Source organism: Ursus americanus, chromosome 9, assembly GCF_024610735.1.
Source record: "Ursus americanus isolate L20-20 chromosome 9, mUrsAme1.1.p, whole genome shotgun sequence".
Taxonomy (NCBI): domain Eukaryota; kingdom Metazoa; phylum Chordata; class Mammalia; order Carnivora; family Ursidae; genus Ursus; species Ursus americanus.
This window is the reverse complement of record NC_142135.1, coordinates 25028288-25054519: the sequence shown is the minus strand read 5'-3', so window position 1 is coordinate 25054519 and position 26232 is coordinate 25028288. Positions and strand designations below refer to the sequence as shown.

Below are 26232 nucleotides of genomic sequence, written 5' to 3'. Positions count from 1 at the left end.
AGGTGCTTTGTGATAATAGCACATCCTGTCAGCAAACATAAGAAGTAAGACTTTCTACATTATAGGGGAATGCTGAGGAATCTCATAGATTTACTGTAAAAACACAAAAAAGTCATTTCATTTTAACAATTCTTTGAAATTCCCTTTCAAATAAGTAGTTTCTCCTGCAAATTTTGAATTTCCTGGATTTTACCAGTTTTCAATTTGTTCATCCTTGCATAAAGATAACACATTTCAGGTTTTTCCTTGGTTGTTCAGCTAAAATGTCCATTGTTTATTAGGTTATTATTTCCTTAGTCATTTGTGCTTTGTTCATTGCGTAGATCCCTTTATTTCCATTAAATTTCAAATCCTCAGGGCTTTAAAATTATGTGTGCCAAATATAAGAGTTGCTTCCTACTTATTTTCTCTCCCAACTCATCTATAATTGTTATTGATTAATTTTAATAATCAATATCTTTATTTTCCATTTAAAAAGTCTTAAAACTATAGCCCTTAGAATATAGAAGGATCAAGAATCACATTATAGTAACTTTATTTTTCTAAGGATGCATCATTCAAAATCAACATATCATGGTACAGAATCTATGAACATAAATAATCCTTTAAATTAATATGAAATTATATTTTTAACAGTAAATGAGGTATAAAAAGATCCACAGATTCTAAACTACTTTGAAACAATTTGATGACTGATAACTGCAGTTTGGCCACTAAATAAAAACAACATTTATCTATTTTTTAAACTGCTACCTAAAACATAGTACAGTAAAGCACAGTAATACTCTGTTAGTAATAGTTTGTCAGATATCATCATCATCATTATTGTTATTATTATTGCCTGCTTTGTGCCAGGAACTGAGACAGACACTGGGCTGGTGAAGGTAAAGGAGAACATTGCTATGGACTGAATATTTGTGTCCCCCCAAAATAATTTATATGTTGAATCCTGACTCCCAATGTGACAATATTAGGAGGTAGAGACTTTGGGAAATGATTAGTTGGTAAGGGTGCAGCCTTCAGGAATGGAATTAGTGATCTTATAAAACAGATCCAGGAGAGATGCCTCCCCTTTCACCAGGTGAGGTTACAGTTTGAAGGCTACAGTAAGGAAGCTGCTACCAACCAGACATCACCTAGGACTTCACAGTCTCCAGAACTGTGAAATAAATGTTTGTTGTTTTAAGCCATTCAGCTTATGGTATTTTTGTTATACCTTCCTGGAGCCGACCAAGACGAACTTTTAACTAAGAATAACCTTAACATGTTCTAAAGGAAAAGCAGTAATTGTACTTAAGAACATTAAGAATTTACAACTGGAGGAAGTCCATAGTAATCACCAAAAAAGCAAACGGAAGCCCAGAAAATGTTAAGCAAGACAAGCAAGGTCATACACCAAGGAAAAGGGAGAGTGGCAACAGAAATTTCTCACTAATAACTATGGAGATCCCTCCGCCTCTACTATATAACAAAACTGAATCATTTATTTGCTAACTACTTCCATATTTTCTTAATAAATTTCTGAGGTAGGCAAGATGTGTGGAATGTATTTCTCAACAATTGTTGGAAGGGCACTATTGAAATGCAAAACTTCTAATTGTTTGGGTAGTTTTGAATTTTAAATGATATACATAAATGCATCACTATCATCTGCATCATATAACATGTAAATGACATCTTATCATTAAAATATATTCATTGTCAGAGCTCAGTAAAATGAATTTGCTTATTAAAATTATATAATAAATTTCAAACTATTATTTTTAGGAAAAAAGGACCATCAAGAAACTTGAGTGTATGATAAATATCCGTATCTAAACCATCTGTCTATCTTCTTCACCATATGTCACTCTATTAATTGCTAATATCACCCTTATTATGCATCATCTCATCTGTAACATTATTCCATGAAACTAAGAAGGCATCAATAACAGCTACAGACAAACACCTGCTATATGTGTTTCTGGCTGATAAATTTCAGCAGGTTCTGGCTTGCTCTTGGGCAAAATTTTCTAATTGCTTTTGCGTAACAGGAAGTCTTCCACCAGGCACCTTTTTCTGATTACAATCAGCACATCACTATCTTTTCAAACTGTTTGTTATAATTAACTAAGTCTCCCCATAACATTTGCTCAAAATGTTTATTTAGCAGTATCATATGCACAAAAATATAGGCATAATGGTCACTGGACTAAACAACGTGAAGAAGAGTAAAATATGAGTAGGAACCTGACACATATGTGAGAGAATTTTGAAAACTTTAAGATTCTCAAAGCCCTTAATAAATATTCGCTAATGAGGTTCATAGCTCTTAGGTTTGGCCAGAGCAATTATCACAGTTTATTTGATAGATTTTTCCTTTGTCTATGAAGAAAGGAACTGAACCTCATTATGATCCTTCCATTTAAAATCAAAGGTAATAGATGGATAAACCATATTTGTAACTGTCTTCTTCTTGGCAATATTCAAAAGAGATCTAATAAAAATTTAAGCACTATAGAAGTGTTGATTATTTTGTTCTTTCTAAGGTGGTTTTGGTTGAAGGGACAAGTCTATTGCACATAAAATGGTGAGGAATCACTACCAAGGAGAATAGAATTAAATGCTAAACTGTGTGTTAAAGATAGTAAATGTGAAGTGGGGCTAAAGAAGGGGGATAAGGATAATTGAAAATAGGAAAGAAGTTTTAGAGGATGTGAGAGGTAAGTAAGACTTTGAAAGGTGGGTGGGCAGATATGGTTAATATGTATGCTTTCATTCAGGACAAGTCACACACATACGAAAATTAGGACAGTGATTCTGTTCAGTATTGAGATGCTGAGATAAACTTCTGGTGCGAATTAAAAAACTAACTGGATGGATACAAATCATGGGTGATTTTGGAAATCAAATGAGTTAACTATTAGCGTGGCACTTCTATCCATTAAGTGTTTGTGCTTCAGCCCATATTCTTGGTGCTTTAATATAGATTACCTCATTGCATCCTCATACAAATTCTTAACTTCCTATGGAGTAGGTCCTAATGTATTGGAACTCTCCTTTACAGATAAGAAATCTGATAATTATGAGGAGAGTTTATTACTTAAGTAGAAAGTCAAAGATTTGAACTGGCATACTCTGATACCTGAGTTAACATTCTTGATTGTCTCATTTTACTGATACACAGTATGAAGCTGAGAAATAAAATGGGGTCTTTGAATATTATTGGGACATAACAAATGTGAGATTTTGATGGGATTAGTCTGCCAGCAATACGTATGATAAATTATAGTCCAAACAAAAACATATGAGTCAGGTTGTAGTATATATACTATAGAATGGTGATGGAGGAATGAAGGTTTTGGGATGCTTCCAAAAAAACTTAAGGGACGAGTTACGTAACACAACCCTTCCTAACTTACCTCACTTTATATTCTTTCATATATGTACCTAACCAAACTGGAATGCCCATCCTCCCCCACCTTGTTCCCCAGATATGCCAATTCACTTTGTGATATCACTCGTGACATATCCTCTGTATCTGGAATACTTTCCAACTTCCTATGTTGAAATCCAAAACAATTCCTAAGTTCTGCTCCTCTGTCTCAAGGTCTGACCATCTCCAAACATGGAAATAATTTTCCTCATCTGAATTTTGCAGAGAATTGTACCTCTCTTGTAAACAAAATAGTCTACTATATATTACCTAGTTTTGAGTTTATGCCTTATAAATAACACAAAATAACTAAAACCATTACATGCTGTGTATCCCACATAGTATTAATTTGGCATCCCTACTGATGTTCATTAATGTTTGTGGAATCCAAACTAAGTAATTATATTAATAACTGCATAACAAATAATTGAATAATTAATTGAATGATGGAATTAAAAGGTGACTCCCGATTTTTACCAGTTTCCAGTACTTTTGTCTTTCTTTTGTCTTCTTTTCTAATCCTCTCTTAGTCACCCCTTATATTACTCTCATGAGTGGATCATGCCCTTGTGCCTTGACAGATAAAAACCGGTTATTTGGGCCATCCAAATAAATATTGATTGAAAATTAGTCAAAAATTTTGTTAATCTATAAATATTAACTCTCTTATATACTTCCTGCTCAATAAATTATCAATCTCCAACAAATGATGTTTCTTCGAACATCACGAATATGTAAAATAAACATTCTACATATTATTCAAGTGTATAAGTTTGCTTATTTGCATAAACTCCAGCTTTTGGATATCTACTGCATTTCCAACAAAAGAATAATTGTATCCATAACTGTAAACTGGCAAATATCTCATATGCATATCCCATTTAGGGAATAAAAATTATTGTCTGGGTATGTGTAAAATCCATTAATATTTATTTCTAAATTGCTCTTTTTCTTTTAATTCATAATTTGTTATTTGTGTGAACTTTCAGTCCCTTTAAAATCACCATCTGATTGCTCAACCATGCAATACATAGACAGCAGCTATATTAATAACCTCTCAAAGGTGCAGTGCACTGATACTGCTATTTATGCTGCTGTCTGGGAAAAAGCATATTTATTCTGTCCAAGCACCCATGAGACATGAAAACTATTCTTTGTTCAGACTCACTGTGGATAGTCATTTTAAAACTTCAATTACTATTTCAGCATGTTCCTTCCATTACTGTTTCCAGCACCACAGCCAGTAATTTCTAATAGCCAAATGTACTTTATAAACTGTACACACATATGCCTGCATGCAAGGAACGTAAAGCTATGTATAAATGATTAGTGTCTGCAAAAAAGATGTAAAATTTAGATGAAATAATATCAATATATGAATCTTGAACATGCACATTTTATGACTCCCAGATAATATATATATGTTGATATATATCATCATGTATCTTGGAATCAAAGAAAAATAATCACACATTAATTTTTAACAAATATTTCTTGAGACTGAAGCCAGTACAGAGCTGCTCTTTGTACTATAGGGTTTGTAAAACATAACAAAATAATGTAACATTATTTCTGCCTTTGAACAATTTACAATCGTAATAAATATGATGTATTTTTTTATTGAAATGAGAGTCTTGAAAGAAAAAAGATGGTTTATAGTCTCAATCTTACTTCATGTAGACCTTAAATTCCATGATCTGGCAATAACTTTTCTTCTTTTGTGAGGGTTTGTTTCTGCATTAACATTAATCTTTTTTTTTTCTTGAATCTGCTATTTTTTCCATTCTTTTTTTGCCATCGAAAAACACATACATCTAATTTATGAAAAATTGAAGCAGGATACTTGGATCACACCATTTGAAACCATAATTTTCACTATATTGTCCTTTACAAATATAATTTGTCTTGAGTGGAGGACACCATAAAAAAATCAACTTTATACAATCAATCTACTGTTCTATTCATTGCCGGAACACTGATGAAAGTTACTTCCACAATACCTATCATTCAGTGTCTACTTTATAAAAAACAAAAACAAAAACAAAAAAACAATGCAAGGCATTTCAGACCCCAAAGCCAGAAAAAAGTTTGTTTTTTCTGTGTCATTGTTATACTTGTATTTCACAGACAACGGTTTTTGTGTAAACTGCTCCGTTTGCTCGGCAGCTGTCCTATTTAAGTCTAGCATTCTTAAAAGTTGTCTACTAACTTGTATATAAACTTGTTTAGAAATATGAAACTATTTTGCCTTGTTTTATTATCCCCATTTCACTATTTTTTTTTTAACGTTATTGCACTATATGTCATTTTCAAAGCCTTTGAAAATGATATAGGTAATGAGTACACATCTACTTGTAACGGCAAAGTTTTACTTGAACCTGAGAAACATCTAGATTCTCTCTTCCTATCTGGGTTGCCATTGCCAAGTGAGTGGAAGATACCTGCTGCTTCCATTTTATCATTTTCTGTTCTCTCATTAATGTTTTGAAATCTGGCTTTTCTCCCCATTCTATGAAGTCTTAAGGACTTTGCTATTTTCCAAGTATTTGAGCTTGGGAAAGTGACTATTTCTCTTTATGTCTTACATTTTCATTTCTAAAATAGAGATAATAATGTCTCAATCAGTTTGTTTTCAGGATTAAATAAGACAGTGTATGCAGTGGTTAACACTATCACTGCCACAGAGGAAGTGTCTAAAACTGTTACCAATGATGACAATGTCACTGACAATGTCAGAGTAACTGAATAATCTTCCATAGAACTGCATTTTTCAGTTTTTTCATAATTATAAAAGACTAAGATTTTTCTAATCTCATGGACTCATCTTTGAGCATCATCTTTGGTTCTTTCTTGTCACTTTCTTTTTCCATATTCAGACAGTTGTCAAATACTTTCTCTTTGTTCCTTTATAGTAGCTCTCAAATCTGCCCCTTCTCTATTCCCCTGCTAACACCCTTATTTCACCTAAGGGGAATCTATAGAGTGTGTTGACTCACTCAAAATATTCCCTGAGGGTGAAGAAGGGCTAATGAAATTTTGAGTACTAAGACACTGAAATATGCCAATGCCATTATTAAAAACAATAACAACAAAGAAGCAATTAAGAATGCCAGTAAGCCAAAATGAGGCATTTTCAAACATAGCTTAATAAAGTTTAGAAAACAGGGGCTTTATTTAAATTATGTGGAAATGTTTAATTTGTAGAAAGATGGTAAGAATAAATCTTATCTGCAATTACTGATATTATGGGAAGCCAGAGAGTCACCAGTACCTTGTATTGCATATTTATATAATTATTACATTGGGAAGTCTTTGGGACCCTAACACAGCAGTTCACATATCAGAGATTTTCAACAAATATTGCTAAGTACCTGGGTTAAGTATTCCCTTAAAGACTGCATTATAGCTCAAAGATTTAACTGAAATGTATGCTCAATGGAACGAAGTTCACATTATTAAATTGTTGTTGAGAGCATTTTCATTTTAAAGGTTTTTCTTTACCTTTACATACAGGCCTATGATCACTCCAAGCAGCAAAGACTTCAGCTATCCGTTGACAGGTGATGCTCTTAGCACCTTGTAGGACATAATCTTCATCACAAGAGAACTGCACAGTTGATCCAAGGCTAAAAATCAAACAGAGGATTAAAAAAAACAGGATTAGAAAAATACAACATAACAAACAGTCTCCACTTCTACTGGTAATATCCAATAGCTCAAAAAGCTCCATAGTGGCAAAAATTATCTTTCTACTGGGAAAACAAAATATGAAAATATAACTTATACAAATATGTAATAAAAGTCATAAACATAGGAATCTATTGTCAGTCAGTAACAGTGCAGATGTTGGTAGGCACTACAGAAAGCTGTCACCAAATTTAATTATCTTGTTATTAGTTGTAGAAGCCAAGGTTAAGTAACTGACTAAATCTCCAATCCTAAGAAGGTGGTAAACATGAAGCAAAAAGTGGTCTTCCCGATTTGAGCCTCAGCACTTATATTCACTGCAGTACTTTTCCAGCATATTTTTATGTGCATTTATTGGATCAGTATTTGCACATCAATCGATCAATAAATATTTAGGGCTGCAAAATTATGTTGATTGTCTTTCATATAAAATTCACTAATCATTTATTACTTAACCTACTGCAATTTTGCTTCCTTTTGTGCTGAAAGTAAAGTTACTAAAATTATCATTTTTTTTTTTTTAAGATTTTATTGATTTGACAGAGAGCACAAGCAGGAGGAATGGGAGAGGGAAAAGCAGGCTCCCCACTGAGCAGGGAGCTCGATGCGGGGCTCGATCCCAGGACCCTGGGATCATGACCTAAGCTGAAGGCAAATGCTTAACTGACTGAGCCACCAAGGCACCCCTAAAATGACCATTTTTTAGAACATTAATTTCTAAGGGTAATGATGTTTGCCGAAATTAATAAAATAAAACCTGACCATGCATTTTCTTTCTTAAAAACCCTGAACAGCAACTCACAAGAAAAAATAATTTTTTTCCTTTATATAGCATATTTCCTTTAAATAGCATATTTCCTTTAATAGCGTATTCCTTTATACAGCAATTTCATTTATACAGCATAAAAAGCATTCCAGCAATAAGTCTGGCCAACTTCATCTCATCCCTAACCCAGTGCCACATGTGAACACTACCTCTAGCACCTGACAGTTTCTGCACATGCCATGCTGCTTTCTGTCTGCACTGTTCCCCTGACCCCTCTGCCTGAGGGCAGTACCTATATCCTCTCACCCAGCTTTTGTCTAAAAAACTCCCGTGCAGCAACCTGAGCTTGTCAGGCAGACAGATTACATGATCACATTTGTACTGTAAGAAGGTACACCTGGAACAGTATAGAGTACAGTTTAACCTGAAGATTTATTAAGTAATAGGGGTGGGTAAGAAAATAATTCAAATAGTGTAGGCTAATGATCAATAAACTATGTCCCACAGGCCAGACTGGGTCCATGGCCTGTTTTTGTACAGCCCAACATGTAAAAAAAGGTGTTATACTTTCAACCATTTGAAAAATAAAACAAACACCAAAAAATTTCATGAAATGTAAAAATTGTTCCCAATTCAGATTTCAATGTGCATAAATAAAGTTTTATTTAGAACACAGGTATACTTTCATTTACATATTATCGGCTGTTTTCATACCACAATGCCAGAGTTGAGTAGTTGAAATGGAGACTTTTTGGCTAAAAACTATGAAATATTTACTATCTAACCCTTTATAAAAAAAGCTGACCAACCTCTTTTCTAGGCTAAAGATGACAAAAATTCTGAACAAGGCATGACAAAGAACAGAAAGGCTTAGTGTAGGAGAAAGTCTGTAGGTATTAGAATCTACTTTCCTCTGGAGGCATTTTTTTTTTCACTCACTATTTCCTTGTAAAAAGGTAGGAATGTGAACTGGCACAGTCCCTGTGGAAAACAGTATGGAGATTACTCAAGAAATTAAAATTAGAACTGCCCTATGACCCAGTAATTCCACTGAGTATTTCACCAAAGAAAACAAAAACACTCTTTCAAAAAGATATATGCAACATAATTTACAATAGCTAAGATATGGAAGCAACCTGAATGCCCATCTGTAAACAAATAGATAAGGAAGATGTGGTATATATATATATATATACATACATACATACAATGGAATATTACACAGCCATAAAAAGATGCACTCTGCCATTTGCAACAACATGGATGGACCTAGAGGGTATTACACTAAGTGAAAAACAAACAACCCAATGAGACCTATAAATACAAAGAACTGATGGATGACAGAGAGCAGGTGAGTGAGAGGATGGGCAAAATGAGTGAAAGGGAGAGGAGGAGGGAAGATGGCAGAAGAGTGGGGGACCCTCATTTCATCTGGCCCCTTGAATTCAACTATATATCTATCAAATCATTCTGAACACCTGTGAATTCAACCTGAGATCTAACAAAAGAATTTCTGCAGTTCTACAAATGGAAAATTGACCATTTTTTGCAAGGTAGGAGGTGCGGAGAAATGAATTTGAGGGGATATATGGGAAGATAAACTGCAGGGGAGGGAGCCTTCACAAACTGGCTAGTGGAAACTGATACAGCAGTGGAGTGCAAAATCGGAACTTTTAGAAGTCTGCTCCTGTGAGGGATATCCCTGCCTGAAAGGTGCTCAGGTGGCAAAGAAGGGCAGAATCCTAGGTGGGACAGTGTGGTCTCAGGATCCCTGGGGTCACAGAAAGAACGGGGATGCCTGAATGTGTCAGAGTTTCCAGGCATTGGAGCACGGACGCCAGCTACAATCAGTGAGGCCAAGAGTGGGTGTTGCCATTACCATGAACAATGGCTCTATCTGGGGACCACTCTCCAAGCAGGGGCCCAACAAGCAGCAAAACCCCTGCATGACCCTCCTCCTTCCCCGGGGAGGAGTGGTGCAGTTGTGCCCACGATTGGACAACTGCTCCCGGAGCAGGTGTCCAGAAAGCAGCAGGCTGCAGTGAGACCTCCTCCCTCCCCTCGGAGGACTGGTGCGGGTGTGCACTGCAGGAGTCTGCAGAGTTCTGCCACATAAAAGTGCCTGACTGCTTTTCCCTGACAGTGCACTGAAGAGTGGGGGCCAAGATCATTCAGCTCTGGGGCTGGAGATCTGGGAGTGGCCATTTCTGGGTTTTATTTTCATCATCTAAAGTCGTGTGAAAAGCCTCAGGGAACAAAAGCCACACAGAGCAACCTGAAGCAGCTTATACGGAGTCTGACCTCTTGGCAAGGGGTGGAGCAACTCCACCCAGGCAAAGACACCTGAGAATCAATGCAACAGGCCCCTCCCGCAGAAGACCAGCAGGAACATCAGTCACATACCAACCTTATGGATCACTCAGAACTGAAAAACTTCTGCAATGGGGGAAAGAGTATATAGAATTCAAGGGTTTGGTTTTTTTTTTTAATGAGTCTTTCAGTTTAAAATCTTTTTCTTGTTCCTTTTTTTCTTTTCAACTAGTTTCTCATTTTATCAAATCTCTATTTTTAAGTCTTTTTCTTTTATTCTCATTTTTACATTTACATTTTATAGATATAGTCTTCATTTTTGGCTTTCACTGTGTTCAAATACACAGACCAAAATACACCCAGGACCAAGTGGATCACTCTGTTTTGTCCACCTGTGAGATTATATTCTCTCTTTTTTCCTTTTTTTTTTTTTCCTTTTCTTTTTTGGTTTCTGACCTATTTGAATTTTTCCAGTGTATATTTTGTTTGGGTCATGGTTGATATTTTTGATTTTGTTCTCTTATTCACCTATACTTCTCTGGACAAAATGACTAGAAGGTAAAATTCATGGCAAAAGAAAGAACCAGAGGTAATACTCTCTGCATAGATCTAACTGATATGGATATAAAGTAAGATACCAGAAATTGAATTCAGAATAATGATTACAAAGTTACTAGGTGGGCTTGGAAAAATCCATAAAAGACACTAGAGAATCTCTTAGTGCAGAAATAAAATCTAATCAGGCCAAAATTAAAAATGCTGTAAATGAGATGTAGTCTTAAATGGATGCTCTAATAGTTAGGGTAAATGAGGCAGAAGAGAGAGTCAGTGACATAGAAGACAAAATGATGGAAAGGAAAGAACCTGAGCAAAAGAGAGAAAAACAACTAATGGACCATGAAGGGAAACTTCGAGAAATCAGCAACACCATAAAGCCAAACAATATTAGAATTACTGGGATCCCAGAGGAAGAACAGAGAGAGAGAGACATAGGGTATATTTGAGCAAATCATAGCTGAGAACTTCTCTAATCTGAGGATGGAAACAGGCAGTCAAGTCCAGGAGGTACAGAGAACCCCTCTCAAAATCAATAAAAATAGATCAACATCCTGACACATAATAGTGAAGCTTGCAAATTTCAGATATAAAGAGAAAATCCTGAAAGCAGCTACTTAGGTCCTTAACATACAAGGGTAAGAACATTAGATTGGCAGCAGACATATCCAAATAGACCCGTCAGGCCAGAAAGGGCTGGCATGATATATTCGGGGTACTAAATGAGAAAAACATGCAGCTTACCAGCAAGGCTGTCATTCAGAACGGAAGGAGAGATAAAGAGCTTGCAGGAAAAACAAAAACTAAAAGAATTTGTGCTCACTTAACCAGCCATGCAAGAAATATTAAAGGGGATCCTGTAAGTGAAGGGAGAGCCAAAAAGTAACACAGACCAGAAAGAAACAGAGAAAACATATGGAAACAGGGACGTTACAGTAATGCAAAGGCACTAAATACATATTTTTCAATAGTTACTCTGAATGTAAATGGGCTAAATGCTCTAATCAAAAAACACAGGGTATCAGATTGGATAAAAAAATCAAGACTCAGCAATATGCTGTCTACAAGAGACTCATTTTAGATCCAAAGACAACTCCAGATTGAAAGTGAGAGGGTGGAAAACTATTTATTATGTTAATGAACATCAAAAGAAAGCTGGGGTGGCAATCCTTATATCAGACAAATTAGATTTTAAACCAAAAACTGTAGTAAGGAATGAAGAGGGACACTATATCATACTTAAACCGTCTACTGAACAAGAATATCTAACAATTATAAATGTTTATGCTATTAAATTGGGAGAAGCCAATTATATAAACCAATTAATAACAAATTAAAGAAACACATTGATAATAATACAATAATAGTAGGGGACTTTAAAACCCCATTCATAGCAATGGACAGATCATCAAAGCAGAAGATCAATAAGGAAACAAGGGCTTTGAATGACAAACTGGACCAGATGGACCTCAAAGGTGATACAGAACATTCCATCCTAAAGCAACAGAATACATTCTTCCCAAGTGCACATGGAACATTCTCCAGAATTGGTCACATATTGGTTCACAAATCAGGTCTCGACCCATACCAAAAGACTGGGATCATACTCTGCATATTTTCAGAACACAATGCTTTGAAACTGGAACTCAATCACAAGAGAAAATTTGGAAAGAACTCAAATACATGGAGGCTAAAGAACATCCTATTAAAGAACATATGGGTCAACCAGGAAATTAAAGAAGAATTTTAAAAATTCATGGCAACAAATGAAAATGAAAATACAGCAGCAAAGGGATGCAGCAAAGGCAGTCCTAAGAGGGAAGTATATAGCAATACAAGCATTCTCAAGAAACAAGAAAGGTCTCAAAAATACAACCTAACCTTTCACCTACAGGAGCTAGAGAACGAACAGCAAATAAAGCCTAAACCAGGCAGGAGAAGAGAATTAATAAAGATTAGAGCAGAAATCAATGAAATAGAAACTGAAAGAACACTAGAGCAGATCAACAAAACTAGGAGCTGGTTCTCTGAAAGAATTAATAAGATTGATAAACTCCTAGCCAGACTTATCAAAAAGAAAAGAGAAAGGACCCAAATAAATAAAATCATGAATGAAAGAAGAGAGATCACAACCAACAACAAAGAAATACAAACAATTATAAGAACATATTATGAGCAACTATATGCCAACAAATTAGGCAATCTGGAAGAAACAGATCCATTCCTAGAGATGTATAAACTACCAAAAGTCAAACAGGAAGAAGTAGGAAACCTGAACAGATCCATAACCAGTAAGGAAATTGAAGCAGTAATCAAAAATCTCCCAACAAACAAGAGTCCACGGCTGGAGGGCTTTACAAGGGAATTCTACTAAACATGTAAACAATTAATATCTATTCTTCTGAAGCTGTTTCAAAAAATAGAAAATGGAAGGAAAACTTCCAAACTCTTTCTATGAATCCAGCATTACCTTGATCCCCAAACCAGACAAAGACCCCACCAAAAAGAATTATAGACCAATATCCCTGATGAAATATATGTAAAAATTCTCACCAAAATACTAGTCAATAGTATCCAACAGTACATTAAAAGGATTACTCACCCCAACCAACTGGGATTTATTCCTGGGCTGCAAGGATGGTTCAACATCCGCAAATCAATCAATGTGTTACACTGCATTAATAAATGAAAGGACAAAAACCATATGATCCTCTCAACAGATGCAGAAAAAGCATTTGACAAAGTACAGCATCCTTTCTTGATCAAAACTCTTCACAGTGTAGGTATAGAGGGAACATACCTCAAGATCATAAAAGCCATATATGAAAAGCCCACAGCGAATGTCATTCTCAAAGGGGAAAAACTGAGAGCTTTTCCCGTAAGGTCAGGAACATGACGGGGATGTCCACTATCACCACTGTTGTTCAATATAGTACTAGAAGTCCTGCCTCAGCAATCAAACAACAAAAAGAAATAAAAAGCATGCGAATCATCAAAGAGGAGGTCAAAATCTCACTCTTCGCAGATGACATGATACTGTACGGAAAACCCAAAAGACTCTACCCCAAAATTGCTAGAACTCATACAGGAATTCAGCAATGTGGTAGGTTATAAAATCAATGGAATTGATGGCATCAATCAATGGAAATCAGTGGCATTTCTATACACTAATAATGAGATGGAAGAAAGAGAAATAAAGGAATTGATCTCATTTACAATTGCACCAAAAATCACAAGATACCTAGGAATAAACTTAACCAAAGAGATAAAGGACCTGTATTCTAAAAACTACAGAACACTTAGGAAAGAAATTGAAGAAGACACAAAGAAATGGAAAACATTCCATGTTCATGGATTGAAGAATAAATATTGTTAAATGTCTGTGCTAACCAGAGCAATCTACACATTCAATGTAATCCCTATCAAAATACCATCGACATTTTTCACAGAGCTGGAAAAAATAATCCTAAAATTTGTATGGAACCAGAAAAGACCCTGAATAGCCAAAGGAAAGTTGAAAAAGAAAACTAAAGCTGGTGGCATCACAATGTTGGACTTCAAGCTGTATTACGAAGCTGTAATCATCAAGACAGTATGGCACTGGCACAAAAACAGACACACAGATCAGTGGAACAGACTAGACAACCCAGAAATGGACCCTCAACTCTATGGTCAACTAATCTTCAACAAAGCAAGAAAGAATATCCAATGGAAAAAGGACAGTCTCTTTAATAAATGGTGTTGGGAAAATTGGACAGCCACATGTAGAAAAATGAAACTGGATCATTTTCTTACACCAGACTCAAAGATAAACTCAAAATGGATGAAAGACCCAAATGTGAGATAGAATCCATCAAAATCCTAGAGGAGAACACAAGTAGCAACCTCTAAGACCTTGGCTGCAGCAACTTAATGCTAGACGTCTCACCAAAGGAAAGGGAAACAAAAGCAAAAATGGACTATTGGGACCTCATCAAGATAAAAACTTCTTCGCAGCAAAGGAAACAGTCAACAAAACTAAAAGGCAACGTACGGAATGGGAGAAGATACTTGCAAACGACATATCAGATAAAGAGCTAGTATCCAAGATCTATAAAGAACTTACAAACTCAGCACCCAAAATATAATCTAGTCAAGAAATGAGCAGAAGACATGAACAGATGTTTCTCCAAAGAAGACATAAAAATAGCCAACAGACACAGGAAAAAAAATGTTCCACATCACTTGGCAACAGGGAAATACAAATCGAAACCACAATGAGATACCACCTCACACTAGTCATAATGGCTAAAACTGACAAGTCAGGAAAAAATAAAGTTGGCAAGGATGTGGAGAAAGGGGAGTCCTCTTACACTACTGATGGGAATGCAAGCTGGTACAGGCAATCTGGAAAACAGTATGCAGCTTCCTCTATGTCAAATCTTCTAATGCTTCCCCAATTCGCTGAGAGTAAGGGCAGTGTCCTAACAATGGCCTATGTGATCTGCCTGCGCTAATTTTCAGAACTCATTTCCCACCACTTTCTTCCTCAATCTCTATCATTTGGCTACACTGGCTTCCTTGCTCTGGCTTGAAAATATTAAACATGTGCTTGCCTCAGGGTTTTTACATTTATTCTTATGTTAGTCTGGAAAACGTTTCCTCTGGGAGTCCACGGCTGCCACATTCTCACTTCTGTTTTTTCTTTACATGTAAAATTATCCATAAGGCCCTCTTTGGCTATTATCTATAAACAACTCCTCCTAACCCATAAGTTTCTTCCATGTTATTTCCTATACACTATCTGGTACATTCTGTGTTTGTCTACCCATTGCATCTTTCATTCTACTAAAAAAAAAAAAACTCCAGACACTTACCTATTTTGTTTTCCAACCTGTCAAACATATCCTACTATATAGCATTTTATTAAGTATATATATATATTTTGAGAAAGACTGAAAATCTTTACTATATATGTATAATAAAGATAAATATGTATCTTTGATAAAGCAGAAAGATGATCTAAAATGCTTTACTCCAGAGATACCATATCCCTATAATTGTACAAATTATTCTCAGGTAAGATACTTTCTGAAGGTTATTTAAATTGCTTATAACCCACATGCACTCACCTCCTACCATGTGACCCATTTGCTATGTTCCAGAAACAGTGAGGAAAATAACATGATTAGAACAAAGGAAATGAAGGAGACCAGGGCATGAAATTAAGTTAAGGAAGTGATTAGAGATTAGGGGTAGATCATTTATGAATTTGTAGGCAAAGTAAGGATTTTTATCTTTGAGAGAACTGGACAGTTATTATAGGATTGTGAGGTGAAGGAATGACATTATCTTACTTTATGTTTTAAAGTAATCATATTGGCTGCTAGGTGAAGAATGAACTTTAAAGGAGCAAAGTCGGAAGCAAGGAGTTTGGTTAACAAACTATAGCATCTCCCTGCTCTTACGGAGATGATATGATGGTGACTTGTACTAGAGAGATTAGTGGTTAGAAACCAGTGATAAGTTAAAAAAGGAGGGGGGGCTTAGTATAGGGCCTGGTTCACAGAAGTAATTTTAATTTCTATTTTCTCACTTAATGATTAATAATTCTGTCAAGGTCACTGTATTTTTCACTGTATTTGCATTTGATTATAATATTCTACTTTAACCAGAGTCTCCTCGCTAAAAGACAGAAACTTCGTCTTGTTTACATAGGAAGTGTTTGAGCTTGTTTCTTTTGATTATAGCAAACTAATACACAGCTTGGAGACAGGCACTTTGTAATAATAAACATGTAAGCGCTCTGCTACTATACCAAAGATGGCCAGTGATGGTCCCTGAAGTTTCTACCCACTCCCTTATGCACTCGAAGATTAACAATACCAGTAAATACAATGGGGGAAGTAGTTTAGAGCTGTGGTCAATAGTTTAAGCTAAATAGTCTCAAAGAAATTTCAAATCCTAACTCTTCTTTCCCAGTCTTACGGCTTTGAGAAGGTAAAAATGTCTGAAATCCTGAGCTTTCTCATTTGTTGTGATCATGTAATGAAATATTTATAAAGTACATAGTAACTAACACATATTGAGCACTCAATTATTCCCCTCAATTATGAAAATAACTGTGAAAGCTGTTAATTTCTTCCCCACTATCGAAGGAAAGAGTCTAGGCATCCACAAATACCTCCATCTTGGATTACAGCTACACTCTAACAGACTCTAAAAGAAAAATAATAAAAGTATAAAACAACACAGAAAGGGCAGAAATCAATGGAATAGGAGGTCATTTCTGAAGAATCCAGGCTGAATAATATCTAGAAAATGGATATCTTGAACAAATGCACTGTGTTTTCATTTTATGAACTGCTTTAATACTTGAGTCGAACTTAGAAAAAAAAAAAACTTACAGCTAAGTTCCATTAAAAATATGACTTCTATGTTGGTAGGATACTCAATCTGATAGAACATTCCAAAATAAATGATTGAACACATTTTTAATTTCAAAGTATGGAATCATTAGGCATATGATATGCAATGACATAGCTTGAAAAACAAGTGTTGATCTTCACTATGATTATATTGGTGGGGGAGGGGCAGAGGGAGAGGGGAGGGGCAGAGGAATAGGGAAGAGCACACTCCTCACTGAGTAGGGAACCTGGGGGACTCAATCCACGGACCTTGGGATCATTACCTGAGCTGAAGGCAAAACTCAACCGACTGAGCTACCCAGGTGCCCTGCACTATCATCTTTTTAAAATTATACTTACTATTGCAAAAACACAATATAATATCAAAGTTGTCAGTGAAAAAAGATGTGAATTTTTCAAAATATCTAATATTTCCTATCCTAACACAAGAGAACTAATATTTTATTTATACAAATAAATTTATACAATTTATTTGTATAAAAAAATATTAACAAATACAAAAAGGTAGAAGGACCAATGATGGTGACTGGGTCAGAAAAGAGAATTTAAAAAAATAAGGGGACAAAGAAATCTTGAGAGCATTGTATTAAGGGTTAATATGCATTTAGTTTTTTTTTTGTTGTTATTACTATTTTTTTTAACGTAAAGGTTGAGACAATTTCCTGACAGATGGAGAAATTCCTCACTAAAGCAGAAGTATATTTTATAAAATTATCACTGTACAAGTAGAAACTATCCAGGCATGAAGGCTGACAAAAATTAAAGCATCTGCAAACCATTTCTGAAGGAAAAAAAATCAAAATACTAAACATGCAGAAAATAACTATCATCAAAATGACCTCAATAAAATGTTTAATATCTTGAGAATCAAATGATTCCCTAAACGTATTTAAATTAATAATTTCAAAAGTGATTAATTGTGTATTAGAAAATCTGAGGTTATTTTTACCAAAATGAGATTTGGAGTAGGAAATTTTACAGTACGATTTTTTCTCTTTTAAAATCACACAAGTCATTTATAATTATCACAGAATATTCTGAGAATAAATATTAGGGGGAAAAGTGAAAATTATACTATTAACTACACTGTTAACATGTTTTTAATCTAATTCCAAAATGCTTGTGTTTTTTTTTTTTCACATTCTATTGTCTTTCCTTACTCTAAAAACAGAGCAATTTTATCACCTTCTGTAAGGGCTATTTCTCCACCTGGTTTTGGATTCAGTACTTTTTCTCCTTTGTACCACTGGTTACTCTTTCTCTCTTCAATATTCAATCTGTCATCTTAAGCTGGAAGCAAAAGTGATGGCATTAACCCACTCATTATAAAGTTGTAGAAATTATATATATGTCCATACAATTTATTCTAAGGTCATGGTAAATTACCTTATTTTCAAAATACATGATTTCTGATTCTGAAATATATTGATAAGGCTTTTTTTCCCCCCAAAAGATTTTTAACTCGAATCACAACTTTCCATCAAAAGAGAAAAGAAAACCATGGTCTTTTTATGTGTATTGCTCATTTATTTCATCATCCTTACAAAATTAATGCCATTCCTTTCCAAAGATAGCATCAGCAGAACCAAGTCTATGCCAAATGCCAGGTAAATTCAATTTAGCATTCATACACTTTTATATTTTAGTCTCCTGTTCTACTACCTTCTTTGCACTATGTGTTAAGATCAGTCTGGATACTGTCCCTGGGTACCTTGGCTTATGCAATGGTGCAATGTTAAAAGTCACTCACTACCTCAGTCAATATTGAAACCAAATACTACCCTCTCAATCTCCCCAAACTTGGACTTCTGTGTACATGTAAAGCAAACCTAGAAGGTGATGCTGCTACCTTCCCCACCTTCCAATACTTCATTTCACTTCAGCCTAAATTCTATCACTAGGAGTAAATCCTTCTTATGGTTTTATTTCATATATGCATATACTTATATGAAACAACACAATAGCAATTCTAAAAGGACAATATCCTGGAAAAAGGAACAGTCTCAAAGGAATAGTTTGTTCAGAAAGAAACACAAGACCACTAGAGGAGCACGTTAATGTGGATTTTCACATAAGAACATAACAGCTCTTCAAAAAACAAAACAAACAAACAAAAAACAGCTCTTCATTAGTTAAATAGCTACCTAAGCTAAAAGAAAAGCCATTAAAATGAGTTAGAATTCTACACCTTCAGAGAAAAGGACAATGATTATTATCATGGAGCCCTTGTCTTTAACTTCTAAAATTAACTGTGATCATCTCCTCAGAACTCTTCAAAATTCCCTCCTCAAAAGTCCTTGCTATTGTACCTAATAAGATTTCAAAGTTTTAAAATTCAGTACAATTATGAAAAAAAATAACTAAAAATCTTACTTTTATCTTGATATTTATTTCTTTTCATTTTTTTCCTGAAGTATAGGAGATAAATCCTTGCCACTGTTTGCTTTTTTGGTTTTTTTTCTCTTTTTCCCCTTTTTCTCACATCTTATATTCAACATTCACTAGATCAAGTATTGTTTCTTGACTGAGCATCACTTTTTAACAAATGTTTAATCCTAGACTGGCACAGCGTTTTTACATTTCATGTGAAGTATCATACAGATCTATAACTGTCTTATAAAGTAAGAGAAAAGCACATAATAGGATAATGATATTATTTGATGGAAAAATTACAAGGAATAAATCAGCAAATAGTGTTTTTGAAGGTTAGTAGTAAAAAGGGGTTAAGTTATTCAGAAAAATCACAATATACACAACACTTCAGTGACAAAATAAAATTTATTTAAAAATATGAAAACTGTTGTACTGTGATAAAAGTGTTTTATGAGACAAAGTGCTAAAACTGTAAATAACAAATTTTTCAAATAGTATTAATTGGAAAACTATAACAGATGTGGCACCAGTTTTGTTGCTATGCTCATAGAAAAGAAAGTGGTTGATGCAATTAGAAATCAGAATCTGATTATATAATCCCTGAAAACCAAAACGCAAAATAAAACTAGTGTCAAAAGTAAGGTCTAAAAAGTTTTAATGCCATGGTGTTAGGTTGGTAAATTTCCTAATCATTTCCACCACATGCTGTTTTGCATAGGCAGTGTTATAAGGTACGGCAAAGTTTAACACCACATTTTTGGCACATTAGCTCTAACTGTACCCATTGCTATTCCACTCCTCTTCCCCACATCCCTGCACTCATATTAGCTATGAACTAAGCAACGCAATGAGGCTAACCCTATTTGCTTGAATTTTTCAGAGCTTACATTGTTATCAAACTTTGACATATATATGTATTTTTTAATACTGGTAACCAGTTATTGCAAAAAGCCCCCCAAAGGACTATGACCTTCTGTTTAAGATTAGCTGTTATAGAGGAATAAACCAACTGAAGTAGAGGTTTAAATAAAATCAAATCTACCTCAGAGTAAGAACACATTCCAGAGGCATAGATGAAGTGAACCTGGAATACACACTGTTATAAACTATCCAAGTTGATGGAGTTTTCAGTTTTTTAAATCATAGAACAATTAATATTTTAATATTAATTAGGCATTCTAGTTTACAAAGCCCTTTTCTGTATAAAATCCCATTTAATCTACTCTTGTAGCAGTTATCAATGTCATTTATTCTCTAGCCAAAGAAATAAACAGATGCAAGAGTAATCCACAGGGAACCTTGTGGGTGATATTTAAAGTGCAAGACTAACACACAATGCAACTATCTCATTGTGAACCATTTAATGCTCTTATAGACTGAAAAGGCCACTTAGATTGAACACTGACTACCCACATATAATATTTGTATCTTAAATCCTACATGGAGATGCTGACAATAATAGATTAGTGCAAATACAAGTAATGCAAATTTGGCATATTAAGTTGCTACTGCCATGTTAAGCCTATAATATAAAATAAACACAATTTTACACATTCAGTTTTAGTAACATTATGGCCTACTGAGGAAAATTTCGAGCAGATTGGATTAGATTATCTCTAGGCACATTCTATCTGTAACATTTCATGAATCAATCTGCTTTTTATTAAAGTAAAATGCCACAACAAATACGCCTCAAAGACTTCATTGTGCTTTCATGTAGTTGTGCTTCTTTAATGACTGAAGAGTGTTTATCTTTGAAGTGAGGTGTGTTTAATTTTTAAATCGTTCTCATTTAATATAGTGACTGTGCTATAATGCAGTTCCTCTAATATGTATATCATGAAAATTATATTATCCTGATTAAAATAACTTTGCAATTAATGTCTCCATTTACAGGGAAAATACCTTTCCAGTAAAAAACGAAAACTAAAACCAAAATTAAGAAATTGTGCTTTCATAAATGTTCGCCAAGTCTCACTGTCACCTTTCTGAGTCCAAAATAGAAACTGGAGAGTGACACAGAAAAGACCAGATCCCTCTGTGGTTTATTTCCCAGCTATAAAATTCAGAAAAAAGGTAAAACTAAATATCATAATAAAATACAAATAATTATATAAAATATTATCAAGTAGTGTATGACAATAAATAATATAATTCAAAATTTGGCTATGGAATTCTTTTAACTTTAAAAGAAAAATAAGTCCCAAGCATTCTCCTAGAGTATGACATACAATGAATGGTTCAAAGTTTTCATTGCAGCTCTGCTACTTAATACAATAAATCTTCCCATGAGTGTTAAGAAAGGCATGGTCCTGTTTTTACCATCTTTTCACTAGCTCTCCATCAACTATGAGGTCACCTGGAGCAAAAGGCAAAAAATTAGAGAAATAGAGTGTACCAAACTCTGATTCTCCGAATTGCAAATCAGAGAAGAGCTCTATATAATGATTTCTGTGCGAGTAGAAATGGGTAACTGCTACCTTAAAGTGATAAACTGCATTTGAGAATGGAGAGTAATAAAATCATATTATTTTATATATTTTAAAGAATTCCAAATTCTCTCATGGTCAGACTGGTTCCCACAATGTCACACTATGTGAGTTCCAAGAGTATGAACTAGTGAGGGGTTAAAAACAGTTTTGCCCTTGGAGTAGAAAGTTTGAAGCTAAGGAAAATCTAAAAATCACCACCACAGACAGCGGACAGGTATACAGAGTTATGCTAAAGGGCTGGGCAGAATGGTAGAGACATTTTATGAATCACAGGGATACAAGTTGAAGCCTGTAAACTCAAAGGGAAAAATTATGTCTTATTCTCCCTTTTATCTCCTACATCTGGGGTTTAACCCAGTGTCTGCTACTTAAGTACGCAGGAGATATCTGCTGAGTGAAAGAAACACTAGGATAGGGTGGTTGGGTGGCTTAGTCAGTTAAGCGTCTGCCTTTGGCTCAGGTCACGATCCCAGGCTCCTGGGATGGCGCCCCACATGGGGCTCCTTGCTCAGCAGGGAGTCTGGTTCTCCCTCTGCCTGCTGCTCCCTCTGCTTGTGCTCTCTCTCTCTCCATGAAATAAATAAATAAAATCTTTGGGGGAAAGAAAAAAAAAAGGATAAGTCATACTAGTTTAGATGAAGATCCAGGAGAGATTTGCTGATTTGCTCGCATTCTTCAGTACAGTTACAAATATCATATTGTCCGTCTGGACTCTGACAATGGATGGAGAGTACTTCTTCATGCAACAGGTCTTACTAAAGTACAAAATAAACTGCCAGTGTGCATTTTATTGTACGTTTTTTCCTGCCCTCTTTTGTCAGATAAAATTGCAGTTCCCAAACTGTGTTGAGCATGTCAGTTTAGTGCAGTGGTGGCTGCAGTGTACTTCAAATTTTTGAAGGAAATACAGACATTCATAATGCATCATATAAGCCACTAGATTGAGAGAGTTCATAGTTTCAACATTAGATCACTGTATTTCTCTCAATGACATCATATCTTTGTGAAGCTGGATTTTCAGTGGCTGTTGTAATAAAAAGCAGTTACCGCATCATTTCACTGTGAAACAGGAAATGAGAGGGATGATATCCGATCTGATCCAAGGTTTGAGAAGTCGAGGAATGCACAACAGGGCTAGGTTGTTAGAACATAAATTTGTAAGAAAATGGAAGTGTTCAATATTTCTTTGGGTCTGGGAATGGGAACTTCTTGCGCTATTATAGATCTATTTATTTTTGTAAAGAGGTGTTTTTCAAAGTGTGTCTGGAGCCATTGACATTGTAATCCCAGGGGGCTGGATCTTGTTATATATTCAGACATCTATACCATACTTCCTGCGTCTGAAGGTAAAGCTCAGTAAATTGAATTTTTATACTGAAATTTTTAGATGATTCCATTAAGTCAAGAAGACTGAGAACGAACAACTTACACCTGAAACTAACATTACACTATACGTTAACCGGAATTTAAATAAAAACTTTAAAAAAGTTTTAAAAAATTTAATATGGATTAAGTAAATCTAGCAATAAAGCAAGCACTTGGTCTGAATATGTTTTAGATATGCTAGGTATTATTAGAAATCATAAAAAGCTCTATAGATGTTACATACTGCTTTCTGGATGAAGTGTGGGATCCTTGGGATAGAAAACCAGGGTCACTCATGATCTGGTTGCTTCCTACCTCTTTCACCTTGTCTTCCACAATCTGTGCACCCGTTTCCACCCTGGCAACCTATCTGACTGACCCCTCCCCCACATACATAGCAAACCATCCTTCCAGACACCCATTTATTCACCCAATTCTTTACAAACACTTTTTTCACCTTTTTAAAATGTACAATTTACTGGGTTTTAGTATATTAACTAAGTGACACAACATCACTACTATCTAATTTCAGAATATTTTTATTACTGAAATTCTATTTTTAGTATGAAACCCCATACCTGTTAACAGTCACTCCCCTCATAGGTGGCCAGCCCACCAAGTGAGCTCACAATGGAGTCAAAGGAGTCACAGGTACTTGCAACTGGAAGCCCTTGGGTGAGCAGGATGGGAATCTTGAGTCTGTATGGGTTGGGGGAGGAGATACCTGTAGGGCAATTGCTTATTCTGTGACACATGACTTCAACCTCCTTCTCACAAATCTGTCTCTGTTTCTGATCTCTTCTGATAACCATTTGAATGTCCCACAGAAAGACCACAAATTCAAAGTATCCCAAACTGAACTGGTCTTCTCCCTGAAACTTGTTCCTCTTCGGTTATTTCCAATCTTAGTGCATAATACTATCATCAACTTAGTCATTTAGGACAGAAACTTACCACATTTCCAAATATGTATTCATTAATCTATTCAATATATATTGAGTGTTTACACAGGAGTTACAACCTCAAATGTTCAACAATCAAAGCCAAAAATTTGATCATGAATAGGTATCTGCTTGATTAAAGCCATTTATATTCTAAGAGAATGTTTTTATTATTTTTTAAAGATTTATTTACTTTAGAGAGAGAGAGCATGCAAGTGGGGGGAGGGAATGAGGAAGAGGGAGAAAGAGAATCCTCAAGCTGACTCCCCAGTGCGCATGGAGCCTAACATGGGACTCCATCCCAGAACCCTGAGATCATTACCTGTATATTAGATATATTTAACTGATTGTATTTATCACAGTGTATTATAATTTTTTAATTCCATTTTTCCATATACAATTGAAAACTCCCTTTTCAACTCTGGGTCTGTAGCAGCTGGCTATGAAGATGGGGGCACAGGCAACTTTTCAGTTACTACTTTCATTTCTTTTGGGTATATTCCCAGAAGTACAATTGCTGGATCATATGGTAGCTCTATTTTTAATTTTTTGAGGATCCTCCATAACTGTTTTCCATAGTAACTGCTCCAATTTATGTTCCAAACAAAAGTGCACAAGAGTTCCCTTTTTTCCACATCCGGGCTAGCATTTGTTATCTCTTATCTTTTTGATGATGGCCATTCTAACAGATGTGAGTTTATATTTCATTGTGATTTTAAATTTCCCCAATGCTTAGTGATATTGAGTATGTTAGTAATCTTTTCATTTACCTGTTGGCCATCTGTGTATCTTCTTTGGAGAAATGTCTATTTGGGTCCTTTGCCTATATATATATATTTTTAGATTGACTGATTGACAGAGAGAGAGAGACAGCGAGAGAGGGAACACAAGCACGGGGAGTGGGAGAGGGAGAAGCAGGCTTCCCCCCGCGTAGGGAGCCCGATGCGGGGCTCCATCCCAGAATCCTGGGATCATAACCTGAGCCAAAGGCAGATGCTTAATGACTGAGCCACCCAGGCACCACACTTTGCCTATTTTTTTAAACTGGATGATTATTATCATTATTTTTGCCATTTAGTTGTATGACTTCTTTATGCATTTTGGGTATTTGCCACTTATGAGATATATGGTTTGCAAATATTTTTTCCCCCATTTCATGGCTCATCTTTCCACTTTATTGTTCGTTTCCTTTGCTGTAGTTTGATGGTGTGAGATTTAAAAAAATCATCGCCAAGACCTACATCAAGGAGCTTCATTCCTATGATTTCTTCCAGGAATTCTGTGATTTCAGGTCTAACATTTAAGTCCTTAATCAAATATGAGTTAATATTTGTGAGTGGTGTAAGATATAGGCCCAATTTCATTCTTTGATATGTGACTATCCAATTATCCAGGCATCATTTATTGAAGAGGCTGCCTTTTCTCCACTTAGTATTCTTCGTTCCCTTGTCAAATGCTTGGTTTATTTCTGGGCCTCAATTCTGTTTCATTGGTCTATTTGTCTGTTTGTATGCCAGTACCACAGTGTTTTGATGACTGTATCTATAAAATATAGCTTGAAATCAGGAAGTGTGATAACTCTTGCTTTGTTCTTCTTTCTCAGAATGTCTTTGGCTATTTAAAGGTCTTTTGTGGCTCCATATAAATTTTAGGAGTGTTTTTCCCACTTCTGTAAAAAACATCATTAGAATCTTGTTTTAAAAGCATTTTATCTTTCTTTATTTATTTTTATTTGCATCTAGCTGACACACAATGTTACATTAATTTCAGATGTACAACATAGTGTGCTTCAACAACTCTGTATATTTTACTTACCACAAGTGTAACTAACTTTATCATATGACAGTATTATAATACCATTGACTATACTCCCTATGCTGTACATTTTATTCCCATGAATTTTTCATTCTGTAACTAGAAG

General features: G+C 35.1%; 1 protein-coding gene across 4 annotated transcripts in view; it reads right to left on the bottom strand.

The window, feature by feature from the left end:
• CSMD3 (CUB and Sushi multiple domains 3) overlaps positions 1–26232 on the bottom strand; it is a 1146349-nt gene that overhangs the window by 620195 nt on the left and 499922 nt on the right. For all 4 annotated transcript variants that reach the window (XM_045805628.2, XM_087864412.1, XM_045805629.2 and 1 more), the window contains one exon: positions 6917–7041. In XM_045805628.2, coding sequence (XP_045661584.1) covers positions 6917–7041 — 125 coding nt within the window. The remainder of the gene's footprint in view (positions 1–6916; positions 7042–26232) is intronic.